General features: G+C 36.9%; 1 protein-coding gene across 1 annotated transcript in view; it reads right to left on the minus strand.

Moving 5' to 3' along the window:
• Positions 1–25,073, minus strand: part of LOC145667496 (inactive pancreatic lipase-related protein 1-like) — a 189,379-nt gene that overhangs the window by 146,347 nt on the left and 17,959 nt on the right. The window contains exon 2 of the mRNA XM_081734972.1: positions 22,112–22,239. Within this exon, the coding sequence (XP_081591098.1) occupies positions 22,112–22,220 (109 nt within the window). The 5' untranslated portion in view covers positions 22,221–22,239. The remainder of the gene's footprint in view (positions 1–22,111; positions 22,240–25,073) is intronic.

Here is a 25,073-nt window from a genome sequence, read left to right on the forward strand (position 1 = left end):
CTTATATGAAATGAAAGAAAAAAGTTCTAATAAACATAGCTCGAAAAACGTCTCCTTTCAGAGTTATGAACCGCCGAAAATTCGAAAAATCATGTTTCGAAACGCGCTACCTTAGAAACTATAGGACATATGCCAAGCGGTTTAAAGAATTACACACGAATTAGTATGCGATCTATCTAAATACCCATGTTTTACCATCCTCCGTTATCGGCGAAACGAACACATCATTAGTACTTAGAGGAATATCCCTATACCTCAACTTCCTTTTCACAGTTCGTTTCGCCGATAACGGACTACGGTAGAACCTAGATATTTAGATAGAGCGCATACTAGTTCCTTTGTAATTCCCTAAACCGCTTGGAGTCGGTCCTGAGTTTCAAAGGCATAGCGTTTTGAAACGTGAATGTTCGAATTTTCAGCGGTTATTAACTCTGAAAGGAAACGTTTTTCGACCTATGTTTATTAGGACTTTTTTCTTTCATTTCATATAAGAAATCACCTCCCAAAGTTTGTCGTTGGAGTTACCTACCACCCTGTATATGTGTGTGAGAGAAGGCTTCTTTTTCGAATTCAACGTTACCCGAATTGGAACCTAGCCTGAAAAAGACCTGAAACGGCTACAAGAATGCAGCTGATATATATTTCATTTACTGTACTAACTAGTGCTCTCAACCCAGTACTTACTAGTGCCCCACCTCAGTAACTCGATCCGACAACCCGACCCGAGCTGACCCGAATGACCCGACCCGACAACCCGAAATAAGCTGACCCGAGTGATCCGACCCGACAACCTGACCCGAGTTGATCCGACCCAACCCATTTGAGAACACGAGCACTTACATACATGTATAATGCGAACATTGACGAATGTACGAAACCAACTTTTTAATACAAAATGCACCACCACCCCTTACACGTTCGCAACGCAAATTTACTACAGTGACGGGCTGATCAAATTATTTCAAACTATATGGGTAATATCGTTTACAGCCAACTGTTCAATAACTTTTCCACAAAGAACACATGGACAAATAAATGACGGGAAAGTACTGTTTGCCTCTGCTCATTTTGTCATTTTCACTTTATTGGCGAGATCACTGGACAGGAGGCCAGTAATAGCTCACGTACAAGGAGAAGGCAGAGTTTGGTAAGTGAACATCGGGCAATTTGTTGCGAGGTGGTAGTGCACACATAAAGGGTTAATATTGCAAACTAGAAGAGCGCAATAGCCAAAAGTAACCGAGAAAAACTTCTTAAAGTTTTCTGCTCGCCGCATATATCGTAAGACGCGCAAACTTATCAGGTGACAAACTTATCAAACAATAAAAAAGTTATATTGTTTTAATACATTATAAACATATGGTGAATTAATATTTTACTCATAGTTACAAATGGCTACCTTATTGCTTGAAGCAAAAAACGAAAGTAAAAGTTTGACTCGAATGGGAACCGAACACGGGAACCTTTGCACTTTAGTCTCAGGTTCTTCTCACTCTGCCATGCCGTCACTTAAGAAGTTTTGCGGGTCTTACGATACATGCGGGGAGTAGAAAACTTTAAGACGGTTTTTCTCGGTTATTTGTAGCCTCTGCGCTCTCCCAGTTTGTAATATTAACTATATAAATGCGCAGTACCACCTCGAAAAAACGGCCCGAAATTCACTTACCAAAGTCTGCCTTCTCCGTGTCAGATATGTTGGCAAGATGACTGAAATGCCTGGTAACTGAACTCGGCTTGCACACTATCGCTGTTGAATAGGACAGTTTATTCCTGAATTGTTATTTTTTGGATTGAACTGACAAACTTCTACATTACGTTGCAGATATTTTCAAGTTCGATATCTTTTTGTTTAGGAAAAATTTCAATCTACACTACTGTGGATTCGAACCCAAGTGCGCCGAACAGGATTCACGTGGTTTAACCGCTACACTATGCACATGATGAGTTACGAGTAGCTTCTTTGCTATATTATGAACCTTTTTATCGTGATTTGTATATTGTGATTGACGATAATTCCGTTTCTTTACTACTGTTTCGTTTTTTACTCTCGCAGCAGCATGCTTTACAAAACACGTGCATAGCATGATAAAATAGCTAAAAAGGTGATTGTATTACATGTTAATATTGTAAGTGCCCATTAAAGAAAATGATCCCTCGCTGGTTGTTACGTATAATAAATAATTTTGTAGTTGGAAATAATTGAATAAGGACCCTTCGAGATATTTGTTTCGTAGTCGTGTGGTTAGAGTGACTGTCTTAAGTTCTGAAGGTGCTAGGTTCGATTCTGGGTGTGAATCGTTCTGTTTTTTCTAATCGTTTCTGACATTGATCATGTTTGTCAGAAAAAAATACCATATGTTTCCACGTGAATTGCAATTTGGAGGCAACAATTTGTGTGATTATTTGTGGAAAAGTAGTACGCTATTTTTATTATATTATACTGAACAAGTATTAACACTAGAAGCACGAAGCAGTCGTTTTGACTGGTTCGAGAAATATAATTTCGTATAACTTCTGTAATGTTTCCGCTAAGGCTCTGAAATTCATTGACTTTTAATATTTTTGTGCCTACTTGTTGATAGTATTAATAATAAGTACATGTCCCTTTCTACAGGGGCGCTAGTGTCAGTTATACCTAGAAGCACGAAGCAGTCATTTTGACTGCCTTATAAAGAATATGGAAGTGTAGTGTATCTGTATCTGATTTACAAATTGCAATTTTAAACACTTCTTGTTTGTGGAGAAAATAAATATTGAACCCTTATATTAATTGTAATTTGAAGCAGAAAAAATAGATAACTTATTATTTTATTGTGATATCCAGTTCCAACAATAACTTTATAGAAGTTTTTCCATTGCCTTACAAGATATCTCGTAATGATTTATCGTCGAAAAACAAATTAGTTCAGATACATGTGCCCAATATCTGCATCTTAGTTTGTACGTGTGTGTACGTTGGCTGAGGTGAACTTTGTACATGTGACATTTTACGATGAGACCTCAAGAAATATTTCGAGCTTTGCATGATCTCTCAGAAGATGAGTCTGAAGAAAATAATGGCAATTTGCCGGATTCGAGTGAAGAAGATGGAAACTCAAGCGATTCTCAACCTAAAGAGAACATTTTAAATTCAAGTGATGAAGAAGTGGAAGACAGTGATGGGAAGACAACGTCAGTAGTGGTGACAATTTATTGCTCCGAATGGAACAATGTGGACAAAATTGGATTTGTTGGAAGATGACGTATTCCGTATATCTAAGCAAAATATTGTTCACGAAGCTCCAGGATTGACAGAGTTTGCGAAGCGATGAGTGTCTGAGGAAGAATGTAGTAGTTCTTTTCGTTTACTATTTGATGATTCAATGATGAATCATATCCTAAAGTGCAACATTCCTGAAGCAAATAGGCAACTGAAGTCAACAACATGGACATTAGCTCTTTCAGAACTACAATCTTATTTGGTCCTTTTTATTTACCAAAGTGCTACTGGTTCGTCAGCAATTCCCATTACGGTCTTGGAGAGAAAAACCGGGTCACCAATTTATAGGAAAACAATGAATGGAGATGGGTTCTGTGAAATAAAACGGTACTTGAGATTTGATGAAAATGTGACAAGATCTCCAAGACTTCAAAGGAACATATTCGCAACCGCATCCGAACTGTGGGATTCCTTTCTTGAGAACTACACAAAATGTTGCAAACCACATGACAACGTGACTGTTAACAAGCAACTCTATTCTACGAAAGTCAGATGTCGAATTCTGTAATATATGCCAAATAAATCCGATAAATTTGGCATCAAGATCTGGTTACTTGCCGACATCAATGTCTGTCCATACCTAGGCAAGGATTTGGAATAGAGTAAGGTGAATTTGTAGTGCCTAGTTTGATAAATCATTTTACTAAAACAAAGAATATATGGGACATGTGATAACTTCTTTACAAGGAAACTTGTTGAATCTCTTAGGGGTATAAGTTCAGCTCTACTAGTTTGGTTGCGACAATAAAGCAAAACTGAAGAGAGTTTCCTAAAGCACCACCACTACGTGTTTTCCAAACACCCACCCCACCCCCCAAAAAAGCATCTACTTCACTGAGATGTTTACTGCGACCAGAATGGTATTACATGAACTGTCTAGAAATGTAAGCGGAACAAAAGTGTTTCTGTGTTGAGTACCATGCATAAGTTAGTGTCAATTTCTGTGACCCGAAACTATAACATATTACAATCAGACACAGTTTGGTATAGTCATCGCGGATCAAATAAAGAAGAAACACACTGTGAGATGTGCGTGTAGACGGTGGCTAAAGTACGTTTTCTTCAACATGGTTGATTTGGCATGTTTTAATTCCTGGATGATATGCAGAAAATCTACTGGAAAGAAAATCAGTAACGACAATATCTCCAACGTTTGGCCGAGGAGTTGATGGTCAATGTCGCTGATGACAATTACAGTGTATCTGAAGACGATGAAGTTCCTTCAACACACACACGTGACAATGTCGAGTACAATTGTATAAAATAGAAAAACAGGTGAGATATGCTTCAAATGTCGAATCTGTTTGTGGAATGTGTACTGCAGAGATCTGAAAGTGAGATATCTGCGCCAAGTGTAGGTGACTTTGTAATGATCTCCTCCTAATACGATATTTAGAAAGATATCAGAGGGGATGTTATTTTACAATAAACATTTAATATCTAAGAGTTGAGAGTAATCTTTGATTACTTTTTCATTATTTTAAAAATACTTATATCGAAAATATTTTATTCATAAATATTTTTAATATATCAAAACTAATGCCCTTAATGTTTATAAATTAAATTAATAAAATAAATAATATACTTCCTAGGCTTACTTATGAATGAGACTCATTACGAATGTCATTAAAATCTTTCATCCTGTGTCACCATTACCATATATTTTAGTCAGAAATGGAAAGCAGTCATTTTGACTGCTTCGTGCTTCTAGGGGGTTCAAAATTTCCGTGCTTCCAGTGTTAATTATGTCGCGGAGTGTCGTAATGGCATATTGGAAAACTCCTTGCTTTCCACGCAGCAGTCCCATGTTCGAGTTTCTATTATTTTATCGTTTTCGAATTTGAGTGGTGAAATTTCACCTGGTTTTACTGTAATGCACATTTCTCTCTCATGAAACTCAATGGAGACACGAAATAGGACGTGTGGTCACTGAAAGAGCTTTTTTTGAGAAAAGTGACGTAACCTAAGTTGCGAATACAAAGACCTTGAATCACATAATACTTAATGTAAAATGAAATCTTGCAGGTTTACGTCCCACGATAATTCCGAGTAGGCTAAGGGAGACAGTGATGATGAAAATAATGAAATGATGGAATCTAAGGGGTGAAAGGAAACGGGATAACCCCAAGAAAACCCACCACATCCTGTTTGTCTACTTCAGAGACCACTTGGCGCGAGATGAAATCGAACTAGGGACCCCTCTTACGAGAGGTGATCGCTCTATTATTGTGCCATAGCGGCCTGCAATACTTAATGTAAAACAGCTATTAAGCACATTGCATAATTGCAGTGAATACCTTCAATAGTATAGTATGTAAGTAAATCTAATGTGTTTTGACACGTATCTCAAAGGAACCGAAATTGTTTTGAAAATCCAGAGCGAGAGCAACATAACCCCCGCTATGGGAAGCCATGGTACCACTTTTTCCTCCTTTATTTATGATAATTCCGTAAGCAGTCCTAAGCTGTTCAAGTGTTGTTGCTTCATATATTCTTATTATTTACTAGAATATTAACTCAATACCAATTTGGCACTTTGAGGTATTTGTTATAAACATGTCCCCTCGGAATTTGTGGATTTTTAATCCATTTGTCTCGTAACTATTCTCAGGACAGAAAGTGCAACAAACCTTACCTCAATTCTTGTAAATATTTTTTACGAAGTTTGAGGTCCACACACCTCAAACATTTCCCTTGGTTATCCCCTGCTCCCAGAGATTCTTTTAGTGTCTTACCCCCACAGTAAATATTTCTTTGCTAATATATACTTATGTTAAATTTATATGAAGTTCCTCCACGGGTCTGTTGTGTATCGCATGAGCTACCAGACTTTTTAGTTACCTTTCTGCACTATATTTAAACGTATCTCAGCAAGAATCAATTATTATAGTACCACCCGACTGCAATCGCTGTGCAAGCTTTCATCATAATCTGACGTAGGATAATGAGTGGAATTAACGTTGTAAGATTTGAAATCAAATTTGCAATATTGCAAGTAAAAAAAACATATAAGAAGAAGTCTCATATCTGAAAATAAATTCGGTTCAAACTGCCTGATACTATTTAATATAATTCTTAACAGAACTTGTGGAATGCTCAGAATAAATGTTGCTATAAAAACAATGTGCTTTACGTGGATCCGAACTCGTGACCCTATACGTAGAAGTACAGTACGTTAACCACTCATCTAATAAACCTAACGGAAAGCATTCCTTTGTTAAAATTATAACTGAGGGATACGATTATATACAGGTCTAATTCTCTCCCTCTCTCTCTGTCTCTCTTATGTTTCACAAATATCACATGTTTCGGACATTTTTTAATATTATCTATGCTTTATGTCTGTTTATTTCGTAGTAGTTTTAGCAGACAGTTCCTTTCCACAAAACTTAACTAACAGAATAGTAACCAATGTTTTATTTACTGATTTTCTAGAGGGGAAAGAACTTAGTTTCTTGGCTAGCTTTTGGCAACTTAGAAACTGCAGCCCCCTTCCAGGGACAGAGGTAACCATCCCTCCAGGTCCTTGGGCGAAATTTCTTCCACATTTATCATTCTCTACCTCCTCACCAGAAAAAGTGTCTAACTTGTCAGCGAGGTTTCTCCCATCCTCTAATGAATTCCACACTGACTTGCATGTCTCATACATAGGAGAGTGCTTCACTTGGTAGCAAAGGCGTAACCAGGACTTGTTTTCAGGAGGTCGCTGGCTAAACGTTCATTTGGGAGGAGTCCGGGATTCACCCCCGGACAAATTTTGAATAAAACCGCAATCGTAGAGTAAAGACATAGTTAAGAGACTTCGCAATCGAGGTCGAGGTTTAAGTAGTGGTCGCTAATTCGATGTCTAGGTCTAGATAGATGAAGGGCGCACATAGCGTGGAGGTCGCACGCAAGTTGTAACTCCTGAGTTTGAGGAGAAACATTACTGTAACACGTCTGGAAGTATTGCATAAAGTCACTGTAAAACAACATTTTGAAATTGAAAGGCCCAAGCAATTTATAAGTAGAGATTGACGCGAGGCGAGACACGTGAAACACTAAGGTCTCGTCTCTAGTTTCGCAAAAATATTTGAGTCTCATCTCTTGTCAATTTCTATCAATAAATCAGCTTCCAATTTTTTTCAATTTTCTGTGGAGAAATAGCCTCATTCAGCTTTCAGTCTAGAAATTATTTCCCAGTAAAATAAAACAAAAAAGAGGTATGTCTTCAGGTTTCGGTTTGGCGGCGGTATTAACTGCAACAAATGATATTTCGTCACTGCAATTCCATTATCCGTTATTTCTTACTTATGGATATGTGCCTGTTTTTACAGGTATAACCTTAACTTATATCAGTAACGAATTAGAAATAACTTTTTATTATTAATTTCGGAATTGGATCGAGGAGGGGAGTTTCTAAACATAGATATAATTAACAGTAACTTGTTTTCTTTATAAATTCTACAATTTACGGACTTCCGCCCAAAAGCCCCTCTCCCGTAATCTCCACTGCCTTATAAAATATAATAATAAGCTAGAGTATAATTCTCAAATAAATATGTATAACTTAAATTACATTTCAGTTGCTATTTTCTTCCATTCTCTATTTAAAACCTGTCCATTATGATGTTTGTGCTTCTTATCTCATATTGCTGGAAAATTGCTTACTATTTCTATTAATATGTGTTTCATAATCAAATTTAACAGTGCAGCAACCTGTCGAGTATAGACATACAGAGTCCTCTGGAGACGAAATTTTAAACAAATGAAGCCTTTATTCCGTGAGGCACTTCAGGGAAAACCAATGTGAACATGAGAAGCAGCGATGCTCCCGCTTGAAATCGATGTAAAAACAAACTAGGTTATTTATCATCGTGATCACTAATTCACCCTCGTGGTTGACCTCTAGGTCGAGATATAGCATACATCTTCGGCATGCGCATACCCATTTGAATCCATGTGTTTGTGGCAGTGTCAAGTGTGCGAACGCGTTTTAAACCTCGACCTCGATCGCGAGATCTCTTCAATATGTTTTTACCTTAAATCTTATGCAAATGTCGGAGGTTCCCGACCAGCTGGCCACGCCATTGTTTGGTAGTTTGGTTCCTAAATATCATCAGTCTCTGTTCACTTTCACCTGTAGCCACAATTTTATTCTTTCACGCCAACAGAATACATTCGTACTTCTTCGCATTTGGCTTTCTTTAAATATGGTATAATTAAATTATGGTATAATTAAAAGTGCGATTTTGCCATTTTGAAAGTAAATTTCTGTCCCCTACTCCGCAAAACAAATCTCATAGTCGCAGCCTGCGTATACGCATCCCCTGTTTCAAATCGAAAAATTTAATTTCGACAAATTTCTGAAAGACTATAGGCGAGTTATAGAATTTCATATCCAGTATTTCTGTTTACTTGGTACTGGAATTAACAGATTTAGATAAAATTCCTTGTTGTAAGTATAATTGTGCAGAACAGCCAGGGATAAATGTTTTGTGTTGCTATAAATGTACGAAAATTGTTAGGAAAGTTTCTAGAGGGGTGGAAAGTATTCTTCTCAGGATGGGATAACAGTAATTAAGTTAGTGTCAGGGAAAGAAAAAATAAATACTGGGAATTTCCCTACCTTTCCCCCTTACAAATAAACGTTTTTTAAGTAACAAACGTTCTGTGCCTGACGTATGACTGCCTATCGTTCTGTGTGGCTCCGTGGATGAGTGAGTAAAGTCGTTGCTTGGTAATCGTGTGTTTGATGGATCGAATCCTGCCCAGGGCATTTGACATTTTTTCATTCTTTGTTTCCCATATCTTAAGATGTTTCTACCCCTCCGTAATCATTTGATGCTCTTAACTAAGTTCTCCACTTGAATTCAACAATTGGTAGTGGGATGCTCTCAGGTTCGGGTGAGCTCTTACATGTCTACTTACATAAAAATTTGCGACAAAATATGCATGTTTTCCGATAATTTTGTCTCAAATTCTAAATTTGCACATGTGACTGTATCTCTCTTTCATCATATTTACATATTTCGTTCTCCAATGTCATCAGCTATGACATAATATGACTTGGGAGCAAAACTTCGAATCATAAAAGTGCTATACCTATGTGCTCACTCTCACTAAGCATTTGACTAAATGTATGTGTTTTCACACTGAAGGAGGGGTATCCGCTTTTCCTATCCTCCTGAAATAACAGAATATTGATTCAGGCTCTGCAAAATCATTTCACACCAAACGACTGAAAGAGTGTTTATTCCAACAGCAACAGGATTGACTTTCTTTTTTGTTGCACTTTATCTTCACGAATAGGACTAATATCAGATAATATGTTTGCCATAAGAAATAGAACTGAGATTCATTTCATTTTGGAGAAATGATGCTGTAGACGGTCGTCCAAATGTATGGGAATTTTCACTGCCTGGTGATTATGCCACCCACCTTCCTTTAAAGCTAATTCGGTTGCAATACTTGTCGGTAAATTCTTCGGACTGAACTGGTGGATGTCCATGAAGTTAGCAGGCCACCTATGGCAGGCCAGAACTTCAACTTCACAGTTCGTTAGTGCTTCGTTAGTGCTCGTTAGTGCCCCAAACCCCATCGTTAGTGCTACAAAAATAACGCCGCAATTTTAATAGTTACTATTGGCCTGCTAACTTCATGCCAGCAGGCCAACATATCAGAATCACACCATAAGTGAAATAGCCGGTTTCAGCATCGTTAGTCCTCGTTAGTGCTGTAAACAATAACTTTAGTGCTTCTATATATACAGTTTTTAGGGTAACAAAATGGGTCAGTTTTATGAAGCTAGTATGAACTTAGCAGGCCACCTATGGCAGGCCAGAATTTCAACTACACAGATCGTTAGTGCTTCGTTAGTGCTCGTTAGTGCCGCAAACCCCATCGTTAGTGCTACAAAAATAACGCCGCAATATTCACCAGTCACTATTTTCCAGCTAACTTCATGATAATGAACTTTGCAGTCCACATATGGCAGGAAACAACTGGGATTTTACACATCGTTAGTGCTCCGTTAGTGCTCATTAGTGCCGCAAACCCCATCGTTAGTGCTACAAAAATAACGCCACAATTTTAATAGTTACTATTGGCGTGCTAACTTCATGCCAGTAGGCCAACATATCAGAATCACACCGTAAGTGAAATAGCAGGTTTCAGCATCGTTAGTGCTTGTTACTGCTGTAAACAATAACGTTAGTGCTTCTATATATACAGTTTTTAGGGTAACAAAATGGGTCAGTTTTATGAAGCTAGCATGAACTTAGCAGGCCACCTATGGCAGGCCAGAATTTCAACTTCACAGATCGGTAGTGCTTCGTTAGTGCTCGTTAGTGCCGCAAACCCCATCGTTAGTGCTACAAAAATAACGCCGCAATTTTCACCAGTCACTATTGGCCTGCTAACTTCATGCCAATGAACTTTGCAGGCCACATATGGCAGGACACAACTAGGATTTTACACATCGTTAGTGCTCCGTTAGTGCTTGTTAGTGCCGCAAACCCCATCGTTAGTGCTACAAAAATAACGCCACAATTTTAATAGTTACTATTGGCGTGCTAACTTCATGCCAGCAGGCCAACATATCAGAATCACACCATAAGTGAAATAGCAGGTTTCAGCATCGTTAGTGCTTGTTAGTGCTGTAAACAATAACGTTAGTGCTTCTATATATACAGTTTTTAGGGTAACAAAATGGGTCAGTTTTATGAAGCTAGCATGAACTTAGCAGGCCACCTATGGCAGGCCAGAATTTCAACTTCACAGATCGGTAGTGCTTCGTTAGTGCTCGTTAGTGCCGCAAACCCCATCGTTAGTGCTACAAAAATAACGCCGCAATTTTCACCAGTCACTATTGGCCTGCTAACTTCATGCCAATGAACTTTGCAGGCCACATATGGCAGGACACAACTAGGATTTTACACATCGTTAGTGCTCCGTTAGTGCTTGTTAGTGCCGCAAACCCCATCGTTAGTGCTACAAAAATAACGTCTGAATTTTAATAGTTACTATTGGCGTGCTAACTTCATGCTAGCAGGCCAACATATCAGAATCACACCATAAGTGAAATAGCCGGTTTCAGTATCGTTAGTGCTCGTTAGTGCTGTAAACAATAATGTTAGTGCTTCTATATATACAGTTTTTAGGGTAACAAAATGGGTCAGTTTTATGAAGCTAGCATGAACTTAGCAGGCCACATATGGCAGGACACAACTAGGATTTTACACATCGTTAGTGCTCCGTTAGTGCTCGTTAGTGCCACAAACTCCATCGTTAGTGCTACAAAAATATCGCCGCAATTTTAATAGTTAGTATTGGCCTGCTAACTTCATGCTAGCAGACCAATATATCAGAATCACACCATAAGTGAAGTAGCCGGTTTCAGCATCGTTAGTGCTGTAAACATTAACGGTAGTGCTTCTATATATACAGTTTTTAGGGCAACAAAATGGATCAGTTTTATGAAGCTAGCATGAACTTAGCAGGCCACCGATGGCAGGCAAGAATTTCAACTTCACAGATCGTTAGTGCTTCGTTAGTGCTCCTTAGTGCCGCGAACCCTATCGTTAGTGCTACAAAAATAACGCCTGAATTTTCACCAGTCACTATTGGCCGGCTAATTTTAGGCCAATGAACTTGGCATGCCACATGTGGCAGGCCAAAACTAGGATTTCACAAGTAGTTAGTGCTTTGTTAGTGCTCGTTAGTGCCGCAAACCCCATCGTTAGTGCTACAAAAATAACGCCGCAATTTTAATAGTTAATATTGGCCTGCTAACTTTATGCCATCAGGCCAAGATATCAAAATCACACAATAAGTGAAATTGCCAGTTCGAGCTTTGTTATTGCTCGTTAGTGCTATAAATATTAACATTAGTGCTTCTATATGGGTCCGTTTTATGAAGCTAGCGTGAACTTAGCAGGCCACTTGTGGCAGTACAGAATTACAATTTCACAGATCGTTAGTGCTTCGTTAGTGCTCGTTAGTTCTCCAAACCCCATCGTTAGTGCTACAAAAATAACGCCTGAATTTTCACCAGTGACTATTGGCCAGCTAACTTCATGCCAATGAACTTGGCAGGCCACACCTAGGATTTCACACATTGTTAGTGCTTCGTTAGTGCTCGTTAGAGCCGGAAACTCCATCGTTAGTGCTACGAAAATAAGTCTCAATTATGATATAATAGTTACTATTGGCCTGCTAATTTCATGCCAGTATGCTACCATATCAAAATCACCCCATAAATGAAGTGGCCGCTTCGAGCGCCGTTAGTGCTCGTTAGTGCTTTAGAGCATTAACGTTAGTGCTTGTATGTATTCAGTTTTTTGAGTAGTAAAATGAGTCCGTTTTATGAAGCTGGCATGCCACATATAGCAGACCACGATTTGGATTTTACACATCGTAAATGCTTCGTTAGTGCCCGTTAGTGCCGCAAACCCCATCATTAGTGCCAGAAAAATAACGTTTCAATTTTTAAAATTAAGTATTGTCATGCTAACTTCATGCCAATGAACTTGGCAGGCCACATATGGCAGGCCACAACTGTCATTTCACACATTGTTAGTGCTTCGTTAGTGCTGGTTAGTGCTGCAGACCCCATCGTTAGTGCTAGAGAAATAACGTCTCAATTTATATGTGAGGTTAAATGGTGGTGGCTTGTCAGCTTCATGAAACGGGTCCATTTTTTAAACAATAACTGTACATATAGAAGCACTAACATTAATGTTTATAGCACTAACAAGCACTAACGCTGTTCCAACCGTCCACTTATTTATGGAGTGATTTTGATATGTTGGCCTGTTCGCATAAAATTAGCAGGCCAATAGTGACTGTTAAAAATTGAGACGTTGTTTTTGTAGCACTAACTATGGGGTTTGCGTGCCTAACGGGAAATAAAGAAGCACTAACTATGTGCAAAATCGAAATTGTGGCCTGCCATAGGTAGTATCCCAAGTTCTTCAGAATGAAGTTAACAGCAAATAGTAACAATTAAAATTGAGACGTTATTTGTGTAGCACTAACGATGGGGTCTGCAGCACTAACGAGCACTAACGAAGCACTAACGATGTGTAAAATCCAAGTTGTGGCCTGCCATATGTGGCCTGCGAAGTTCATTGGCATGAAGTTAGCAGGCCAATAGTGACTGGAGAAAATTGCGGCGTTATTTTTGTAGCACTAACGATGGGGTTTGCGGCACTAACGAGCACTAACGAAGCACTAAAGATCTGTGAAGTTGAAATTCTGGCCTGCTATAGGTGGCCTGCTAAGTTCATGCTAGCTTCATAAAACTGACCCATTTTGTTACCCTAAAACTATATATATAGAAGCACTAACATTAATATTTCTAGCACTAACGAGCACTAACGAAGCTCGAACCGGCAATTTCATTTATGGTGTTATTTTGATATGTTGTCCTGCTGGCATGAAATTAGCAGGCCAATAGTATCTATTATATCATAATTCAGACTTATTTTCGTAGCACTAACGATGGAGTTTCCGGTGCTAACGAGCACTAACGAAGCACTAACGATATGTGAAATCACAGTTGTAGCCTGCCATATGTGGCCTGCCAAGTTCATTGACATAAAGTTAGCACGCCAATAGTAACTGTTGAAAATTCAGGCGTTATTTTTGTAGCACTAACGATGGAGTTTGGAGCACTAACGTGCGCTAACGAAGCACTAACGATGTGTAAAATCCTAGTAGTCGCCTGCCATATGTGGCCTGCCAACTTCATTGGCATAAAATTAGCAGCTCAATAGTGACTGCTGAAAATTCAGGCGTTATTTTTGTAGCACTAACGATATTGTTTGCGGCACTAACGAGCATTAACGAAGCACTAACGATCTGTAAAATTGTAATTCTGTCCTGCCATAAGTGACCTGCTAAGTTCACGCTAGCTTCATAAAACGGACCCATTTTGTTACCCTAAAACTATATATATAGAAGCACTAACATTAATATTTCTAGCACTAACGAGCACTAACGAAGCTTGAACCGGCAATTTCATTTATGGTGTTATTTTGATATGTTGTCCTGGTGGCATAAAGTTAGCAGGCCAATAGTAACTATTAAAATTCATACGTTATTTTTGTAGCACTTACGATTGGGTTTGCGGCACTAACGAGCACTAACGAAGCACTAACGATCTGTGAAGTTGAAATTCTGGCCTGCCATAGGTGGCCTGCTAAGTTCATACTAGCTTCATAAAACTGACCCATTTTGTTACCCTAAAAACTGTATATATAAAAGCACTAACGTTATTGTTTATAGCACTAACGAGCACTAACGATGCTGAAACCGGCTATTATACTTATGGTGTGATTCTGATATGTTGGCCTGCTGGCATAAAGTTAGCAGGCCAATAGTAACTATTAAAATTCAGACGTTATTTTTGTAGCACTAACGATTGGGTTTGCGGCACTAACGAGCACTAACAAAGCACTAACGATGTGTAAAATCCCAGTTGTGTCCTGCCATATGTGGCCTGCAAAGTTCATTGGCATGAAGTTAGCAGGCCAATAGTGACTGGTGAAAATTGCGGCGTTATTTTTGTAGCACTAACGATGGGGTTTGCGGCACTAACGAGCACTAACGAAGCACTAACGATCTGTGAAGTTGAAATTCTGCCCTGCCATAGGTGGCCTGCTAAGTTCATACTAGCTTCATAAAACTGACCCATTTTGTTACCCTAAAAACTGTATATATAGAAGCACTAACGTTATTGTTTACAGCACTAACGAGCACTAACGATGCTGAAACCGGCTATTTCACTTATGGTGTGATTCTGATATGTTGGCCTGCTGGCATGAAGTTAGCAGGCCAATAGTAACTATTAAAATTGTGGCGTTATTTTTGTAGCACTAACGATGGGGTTTGCGGGACTAACGAGCACTAAAGGAGCACTAACGATGTGTAAAATCCCAGTTGTTTCCTGCCATATGTTGACTGCAAAGTTCATTGGCATGAAGTTAGCAGGCCAATAGTGACTGGTGAAAATTGCGGCGTTATTTTTGTAGCACTAACGATGGGGTTTGCGGCACTAACGAGCACTAACGAAGCACTACCGATCTGTGAAGTTGAAATTCTGGCCTGCCATAGGTGGCCTGCTAAGTTCATGCTAGCTTCATAAAACTGACCCATTTTGTTACCCTAAAAACTGTATATATAGAAGCACTAACGTTATTGTTTACAGCATTAACGAGCACTAACGATGCTGAAACCGGCTATTTCACTTATGGTGTGATTCTGATATGTTGGCCTGCTGGCATGAAGTTAGCAGGCCAATAGTAACTATTAAAATTGCGGCGTTATTTTTGTAGCACTAACGATGGGGTTTGCGGCACTAACGAGCACTAACGAAGCACTAACGATCTGTGAAGTTGAAGTTCTGGCCTGCCATAGGTGGCCTGCTAACTTCATGGACATAACTGGTGGAACACATTTGCCGTGAATCTCCATAGGGTACTACCATCCAGAAGTGTCCCTTACTGTACACTGATGCAGACACAGAGGATGTGGTAGCTCATTTCGAATCATTTGAAGTCGATATAAAGTACCATATTCTGATATTGAAACAAAAGGAATTGACTGTTAATTTTCAATTACAGAATGCGTCAATGCTTTTTTCCCGTTTAGCCAATAAACGAAACTATGTTTAAGTGTTCCTTGAAACTGATTATTCACGCATTGTACAAGACTAGAACCCTGAGATCAGATAAATGACAACTAATTTCATTTCTTCAATTAAATTGTAATCTTGATAATCTCTTTTTAAACAAATTACACCATTTATTAGAAATGGACGAAATAAAATAAACTTTTAATTCGTATGTTTTCTCAGAAGATAGCCTCTTCTTTCCAATTTATCTTGCTTCAGTTTTCAGCATTATTAATTTCAATACAGTCTATTATCAAAGCAGTCTTGTAACTGCTGAATGTTACGGTCATACATACATAATTTAGTTTCTAATTACTTTACGTTATTTCAACTACAAGAAAAAATATCCTAAAGAAAAGAGTTATTACTTTATCAATTTCGATATTGTTCAATATACAAATAAATTAAAATTAATTTCACATTACTTGAATATTGATAGTTACCTTACTAATTTTTTATTTTACTGTCACATCATTAAAAAAGAATATCTCAGTATTCCTTACTTTCTACTATATCCTACTCAAGAACGTAAGTATTTTTGAACAAGTAAGGTAAATAAAAAATACGATTGTTGAAGATAGGAGAAATATTTGGAGTTCCACCAAAGTGAGTTTAGTTCCGTAGAATATTGTATCTTCCAAACGAAGTAGATGATGACATTTTTTCAACAATTGTGTTGAATGTTTAGTTACCCAAGAGTGACATGTACGTGACAAAAATGATAACAATACAAAGCGAAAAATTAAGTGTGAAAAGAAAAGAACATTAATAACCTTATAGCATCAAGGTACAAACATATTGTTGATCGTTTACGTACGCACGAATGCACCCAGTCTACAAAATTGTTTATCTTATCGAGTACTTTGTGTTGTTAAGTTTCTTAAATGTATCACAATCTGTCATGAAGATAGCAAAAAGAAAAAAAATATAGGAATTTTCATTTCTTAGTAGGAATAATCATTATTTCGTTCTTGAAATCATCTTTGTCGTAAAAGAAAAGTATAATCCTATTAGAATTAGCAACTATCTGAAAGAAAAAGCTCTGAATTTAAATGATTATTTACGAGGGGTTACATAAGTTTCCGGCCTAACACAGTAAATGAACTCCTATTTCAAAATACTTATAGTATGTTATGCAGCTATATTTTTGAGAATGTTTTACAAGAATCGTAAACGTATTTGAAATAGTTCTCTTTGTTGCAGATTTCAGGTGACCATGTTGGAGCACATTGTAACTTTTACTATATGTGAGAAGAGAATAATCATCAATCACCTGTCACCAAAAATTATAGGAGAAAAGGATTTTTATGAATTGATACATGCAATGGATAATCACTATCCTTCATATAGCACAGTGAAATCGTGAGTACCAGAGATTAGGGGAGACAGGAGGAACACCGAAGATGAAGAGAGGTGTGGAGAACACAAAGCAGTAATGACCATGGAAACTGTAAATCGTGTGCACGGGACAGGCGAACTGGTTTGTCATACTGCAGAGATCTTAAGATCAGTGTAGAGCGTATGCATTACATCGTGCATTGAGAACTTGGTATCAAAAAATTGTCGGGAAAATGGGTGCGAAAAACTACGCACAGTTGATCAGAAACGGACAAGACAGGACTGTGCATAGAGTATGTTGCACCATTTTTCAGTGAGTGCTTTTAACTTTGTTTAAGCCATTGTTACCGTTGTTGAAACGCAATTATATTTGTATGATACACAGACCAAAACTCAGTCTATGCAGTTGTGGCATAGAGCCAAAAAATGCAAGAAAAGTCATCGAGACCAAAAATTAAAAAAAAAAAAAAAAATGTTGCAGAGAAAAACCACTTTGAATGTGATGGGTGTTATTTTTGAGGATTCTTAAGGGGTAATACTGACCGAATACCTGGAAGAAGGTACTACATTGAATGCTGAAAGATGTGTGAACATACTGGAAAAATTACATGCAGCATTGAAGGGAAGGAGGTGAGGAAAACTGTCCAAACACCCGATCTTGTTGCAAGACACTAATCCTTGCCACAAAGCAGCCATCGCAATACACAAACTGTGTAAACTAAAGTTCAATATAGTTGACTATACCCCCTATTTTCAAGATCTCTCCCACCTAAACTTTTATCTTTTCCCCAAACTTCAGATATATCTAAAAGAAACTGAATTTAGACACACTAATGACGTCATAGAAGCTGCAGAAAGGTCAATCCATCTGAAGAGATCCAAAAATTATGAAAGTGGTTGCTCGACCATTTGCGAACTTTTTTTAAAAGTAGTTTGATTAACCTTGTGTATGAGAAGGTATAGCACTATTCACGTTGCCGTATGTACAAGTGTTCTTAAATGGCGGCCATTGTTGTCGTCGGTGGAGTGGCAATTTTTGCATTTGAAAGACTATACAAAAACTACAGTTGCTCAGAACGTAAGAATTAGACGAACACCAAACCAAAACGAATGTTTAGAGGAGAGACTGAAATACAGGGAAAATATATATTCTTGCTTAGGGAGAATATATATTCTTGCTTCTAAGTAAGTATTCAGGGTCGCAAACCAATACATTAATTCAACAGAGAAAGTACAAAAAATTACACTGTTGGAATGCATAAAGTGGCGGGTTCATGAGTTTTGTACTGAATACTATTTCTTGTAAAGAGTCTGTAGAAATATCACCAGCTATGATACTACTGGCACCGTAGTTTTATGAGGGTCCAAAAGTGGAAGTTTATGACTTTGATGCCATTTTCGGGCCGTAATATCTCAGGAGGGCAAAGTCCTAAAATCGCTGCTTAGACCACAAAGTAATTCTGTATGTGAATAAACAATTCCAAAAATATCATGACTTATATTACATGGACAAAATGTAAGAACATCCCTTTATAATCATCCCTTAGGAAGTTCATCCACTTAAATAAATTTCTATATGACTAATTCTTTGAAACTACTAGTAACGTGACGCACTACGAAATCGGTAACACCACACACGAACGGATTAACAGCAGACGTTGTTTCATCACAGACGGGGTTCATGTTTGTCTCGTTCAACTAGATGTCGCCTCGGACGCTAAGTCAAGTGACTTTCGGTGCAGCGCGGCGAATGTCCACCATAGCATACACTGCACGTACTTACATTAGCTAGAGGAATACTGTTTACGATGAATACAGTTACTAACGTCACGATATCATGGTCGGTATGATCCACCGTGAGCGTAATTCTGCATCTTCGTAGCTTACAGTGTAATTGGCGATGACATTTAATTTATACATTTTTCTAAAGAATAGACCAACCATATTTATACAAACTACAACTCCACTGCAATTACAATCGTGTCTTGCTCTAACTCCATTATTAGATCTCCTTTTTCCTCTTTTGTCTTCCACTTCCGTTTTTCCTTCTCCCAGGTTATGAGAGAATTTTAACTTTTTGTCACTCGCGCTGTTGGAAAAAAGCAAACAGGTCAATAAAAACTAATGTTTTTTTACAAACGGTCGCATTATCGGAGTCACCCCCCACTGCTATTCCTCAAGTGGTTCCTCTTCCTGTTCTACCTCAAAGCTGACCTGTTGGAATCGTAGCACATTCCAGCACAGGTTGAGGAAATGGTTTCGTCTGTGTTTGCTTTTTTCAAACGCGCGAGTAGTTCCGCGATAAAAGTAGCAACTATATATTTTTATGGAGTTTGAAATTTTCCAACGCGCTATTGTTAATATGATAATTACGATTTATGAGCGAAGTTTTGATTTTCTAAGCAATGTCTCGCTTCTTGAAAATGTCCCGCCACGAGTGAGAGGCAGAAGTGGCCAGACAATATTGATGATGAATCTGATGTTAAGTATCGAAAATTAGTGGCTGCTGAAAGTGATGCGGATTTAAGTAATGAAAAAGTGAATGAAGATGATATTGATCATGATAGCGTTGGTGAAGTAGATGAAAATAGTGTAGATGCAGACTCAGCTGCAAACCATATGGATGTGAGTTACAGTTACAGTGAAAATAGTGAAGATTGTTTCATTGGGAAAGACAGAAATACGAAATGGAACAAGTAACTGGTAGCATCCGCAAAGACATAGTGTAAAAACATTGTGAAAAATATGCCAGGTCCGAAACTTACTGCTAAGTCTATCTCTGAAGAAATTGATGTTTTTTTTTTAAATTTATCGATATAGCTTTGATTGAGGAAATTGTAAAATGTACCAACAAGAGTTTGGACAAATTACAAACAAGTTTTGACGGAGAACGCGTCTGTACAACAACATTAAGAGCGGAATTAATGGCTTTATTTGGACTTCTTTATTTGATTGCCACAAAGAAGGGAGCACATGATGATGTAAGATCACTGTGGGCATGTGACGGAACAAGAATTCCAATGGTAAGAGCAGCAATGAGTTACACGAGGTTTTTACTGCTACTCAGGGCCAGTAGTTTCGATGATTTCGAAGCCCGACCTCAGCCAAGAGAGATTGACAAGCTATAGATATACCACATTGACTTGACACCTTGTCTTCTGCTTCAAGCGCTGCTATCAGCTGAAGGAATTCCACTCCCCTTCACGAAAGCTCTCTCGGCTAGCAACAGCGGAACCCTTATTGGCTCAACGCGTGGGTTTGTCGATAGTGTGAGCTTTAGTTCGCATTGTTGCCATAGATCAAGACATTTTGGCAGCACTATAGCAGCAATAAGAAATGTTCTAAGTAATTTAGTCAACAATTGCATGCATTTCTTCAAATAAATATTACCAAATATATTGTTTGTATCTCAAAATATCAATGTTGGAAAAAGAGCAAACTCGCTAGCACTTATGTTAATTTCTTTTCATAACATTATCATAACACTTTAATTTTCTCTTTTTACTTCTCTTATCATCTTTTATTGTTTCGTTTCTGATCTTAACCAACCTGGTAACACAACATCCCATCTGAAAATTTTCGTGTAGACGATGTCTAATTCCTTTTCTGGTGTCTTCTTGATTCAAGAAGTTCCTGTTGCGTATTGGATTGCAGGTCCCACTGCGATTATAGGGGCCCTTCCTTTCATCTCGACACATTTTTATCACAAAGAATACCTGACATATTCTTTCAGTTTCTCCATATTACTTTAACTCTGTGTTTTAATATTAATAACCGATATATAGTTATTACTGATAACAATAATGGACTAAATTTCATTATTTTGTGATTTTATGAACCACAGACCACTATTTCTTCATTCATCCGTTCTGACTGGGTGAAAGATGATAATATTCGAGGCCTAGTTTGGAATTCAAAAATGTGCCTAAAACTACGTGTATGGAAACAAAGGAAAAGGATAAATTTTGACCCACTTTAACATACAAAAGAATAACATACGATTATGCTTAAATGTTAAACATTTTAACCAATCAACGAACTTCTACAGGACACATTTTCAAATATATCAGATTTCCTTCGTGCAGAAGATAGATAAAGTGTATATTTGAGTACGATAATAGAAATCTATGCAACCCCTTGTCGTATAGGCCTACTATACATTTGAACGCAATAAGGAATTATAAAATCATAACTATCGTGCGGTTGGCAGCTCTGGAGTTTAGTACTTGAGGAAAGACACAGGTTATAATAAGGCAATAGAGGAATAGGAGTTAGGCATACCACCTTACACTGCAATCCTCGCTTACGTTACCTACTATGCAAAATTAGTAGGTTCGAACATTTTTTCTGAATACTTATTACTTGTAATTAATTATTATAATATTATTAGAATAAATTACTGCATTTTTAATGTACACGAACATTTTTTTAAACTTCACAAAGTGGCAATTTTATGCTATTGGGTTTGTATATTTTTTATCATCTCATTGCTTCCAACAGCAACATCGTTTGGTAATCCGAACAAAGCAATGGGCATCTTTATAATGCAGACTATAACACATTTAGTGTAAATTTTTAGTGCTACTTATATCGCTTTTACTGATAAATATACCTAGGTATAGTTGAAACTATATGATTCTGAAGATCAGAATTGTTAGACTTAATTTGTGGAGATTACCAAAGGTAATGACACAGAAATTAAAAGAAATGATGATCAAGAAAAAGAAAATAGAGTTCAGTATAAAAAAAAGATCTTTGCGTTGATGCACAATAGTAAGATATTGTATTGATGTCACTATAACTCTTAAGAACAGATTAAAATCTCAAGTGGTTAGATCAAATAATAAAATTAATCTTACCTCTCTCTGAGTGTGGAGTTTCAGTTTCCATCGCAGATTCACGAAACACTACGAACAAAAGTAAAACTGAGAGTGAAGTAGGCAGTGTAGTCGCGCTTTCTTTTCTCATAACAAAATATGTTTCAAATCTGAAATTAAAACGTTTCATCAATTAAGCTGTTACTGAAAAACGCAAAATAATATCTAGAAAACAATTATTATTATATTACAAGGGTAATTGTGGGTATTATGGACAGTTCGATAATGTAATCAGAACTAAGGTTTTTAGAGTGTTACTCATACCAAAATTAATCTAAAACAGAATTTCTTGATATTTTGTATATCGGTTGAAAGCTGGATAGAAATTTGCAACACGGTGGGGCTGTTATTTTGTGATATTTTGGAAAAAAACAAAGGTGAATAATTGTCGTCTTTTGATTTTCACATTTTGTTGTTTGTAAATGTCATTATCCTGGATATAAGGAATTCGTGAACTTTAAGCTTTTGTATACAAAAGGCAGCTCATTTATGGTAATCTGCAGATATTGCATTATCACTACACAGCAAAGAATGGAGCTGCCTAATTACATTCTAACTGCAGTGTGAAAATTAATAAACAGTGTCATTACCTATAATATGGGTATATTCAGTTTGTACAATATGGGCAATTATAATGAGCATTCACTAAACAATTATCAGATATACAATGAAACATTTTCATATTAGGCATACCTTTTCCATCTTGGAAGAGAAGTTTTGAAAATATTGTAAGCGCAAAAAATGTATTTTACTTCAACGTACTCTCTGTCTGACTTCTAATAATTGGCTAGAACCAACTCACAAATCTCTCTTAATACCACTAAAAGAATACACCTTACAATTTCCTGTCAAATATATAATCCGTGATCACAATGATCGACCTTTAATTAAACGTGAATTTTGCCACTTTTTATCACAAGCATGCTTAAAATCAGCAAATATGACAAAGGTAGTCAATGGATTCCGCGCTCGACCTTTATTTATTTATTATTTAAAATGGCGAAGTTAAGGCATAACCTTTTCTTCCACTCAACCATTTACATTTTTCTTTTACAGTCGGATCTCAAAATTGAGTTTTTTTACGACCAGAATAAAAAGTATGTACACTTAGGCACGTTAGAGAGTTACCGACATACAGAACAATACAGAAAATAAAACATGAAAAGTGAAAATGAAACTTACTACATATAAAATACGTAATGCAATAGCAAATGACGCTTACGTCGGAAATAGACATATGAGGAAAAGCTATATATTACTTTTATCATATCATATACATTTAAATTTAATACGTTTGGTTTCGGTGTCAAGTATTTTTTTAATGTTTTCAGGTATTTTAAAGTGTTATTGTACGGCTTAAATTTATTCAGTATTTAGTACCATGTTATCCATTATTATAGTTTGCTCTTAGTTTCAAAAGGATAACTTAAGTACTAATGGGAGGCACCTGCTCATTTTATCCATAATGCCTGCCCATATTGCACATACAGTTTGTTGAATATGGGTAATTTCAGTAAGGTTAGTATTTTTAATTTTCTCGATAACCATTCAAATATTATTAAAAGCAAACTCTATGACAGTAAACATAAGGTATGAGATTACATAGTTGTAATATTCGTTGTCAAATAGTATTTTAATATCTATGAGAAATTTTAACATTTTCCCTTTATTGACCACATCACCTCAAATTACCACATACCTAGAATTATTATTATTAATCCTAGTTAACTGACGTCCAAGAATTACTTACCACAAGTAAAAGATATTTAGGAAAATTGCAAATGGATTTAGTGTGTCGCTTCAAGTTGTTGTTGATGATTGAAATTTATTATCCGTGTCCAGCTCATAGGCTGCATTTGACATATACTCTAAAGCAGAGCAATGCATTTAATGCTCTCCATCCGAGAATCGAAGCTCGAAATCTCATGCACTGGCTAGTGAGAGCATCCAGTAGACCAGCAGAGAAGAAGGTCCTTTTATAGTGTGATTGCACGGAAGTTCTTTCTGTTGGCCATACATAACTGACTTTTGGCACAACGACATTCAATATAATGTTCAGACAAGTTAACAATAATCACCAACATCATAACAATGTTTTCAATTTATTGGTTGGAAATATTGGTTCTAAAACAGCAAAACTACTATCTAGTTATTCATTCAGAATATCTACCTACTGGTGAACAAATGTTCATGTCTTGTACACAAAACTAAACATCAGGAGACGTTCGTTTCACTCCCCATATTACATACTAGAAGATATATGTGAAACCCTAGTTACTTTTATGGAAATAGCTGTAAAAAAGAAAACACTAACATGATTTAACTAATATGCTGCTATATTTTGTAGCATATAGCGTTTGAGGAATATACGAGTAAAATATTTTTTGAAAGTAATTATTCCTAACTTTCACTTAGCATTTGTCGTGTCCAAATACTCCATGCTACAAAAACTATGACATTAAACTAGAGAAAGTAACAATAGAAACCCGTCATATTAGGAGAAAAAGTAAGTCACTAATATAGATAGATTGAATAATTTTACTAGTAGTTGGCTTTGTCATATACATACAATACGTCATATACTTATAGTACTACAATAGTTAAGGTACTAACTTCTTAAACATGAATTAAGGGATTCGTCTTTTCTAATTGTTTTTAATAGTTGTTTGTCTAATATTTGTGTCAAAGAGCACTGGAAATGACACAAGTTCAAAAATATATCCCTAAATATAGAATAACTTGGCATAGGCTATCTTGAGACAAATTTATTTGTTACCTTGAAAAGTAAGTATGAAAATTAAATATTTCAATATTTAAAAATCATATTTTCAAAAAAAAAAATACTTTGGTGGGCAATACACTCTTCTGTTAGGCTTGGGGTTAATCAGGAACAAATCATTCCGGATCGTATAAAATATACTGCGAAACTGATCTATTCTGTGGG

This window comes from Thermobia domestica, chromosome 13 (assembly GCF_964235325.1).
Source record: "Thermobia domestica chromosome 13, izTheDome1.hap1.1, whole genome shotgun sequence".
Classification (NCBI taxonomy): domain Eukaryota; kingdom Metazoa; phylum Arthropoda; class Insecta; order Zygentoma; family Lepismatidae; genus Thermobia; species Thermobia domestica.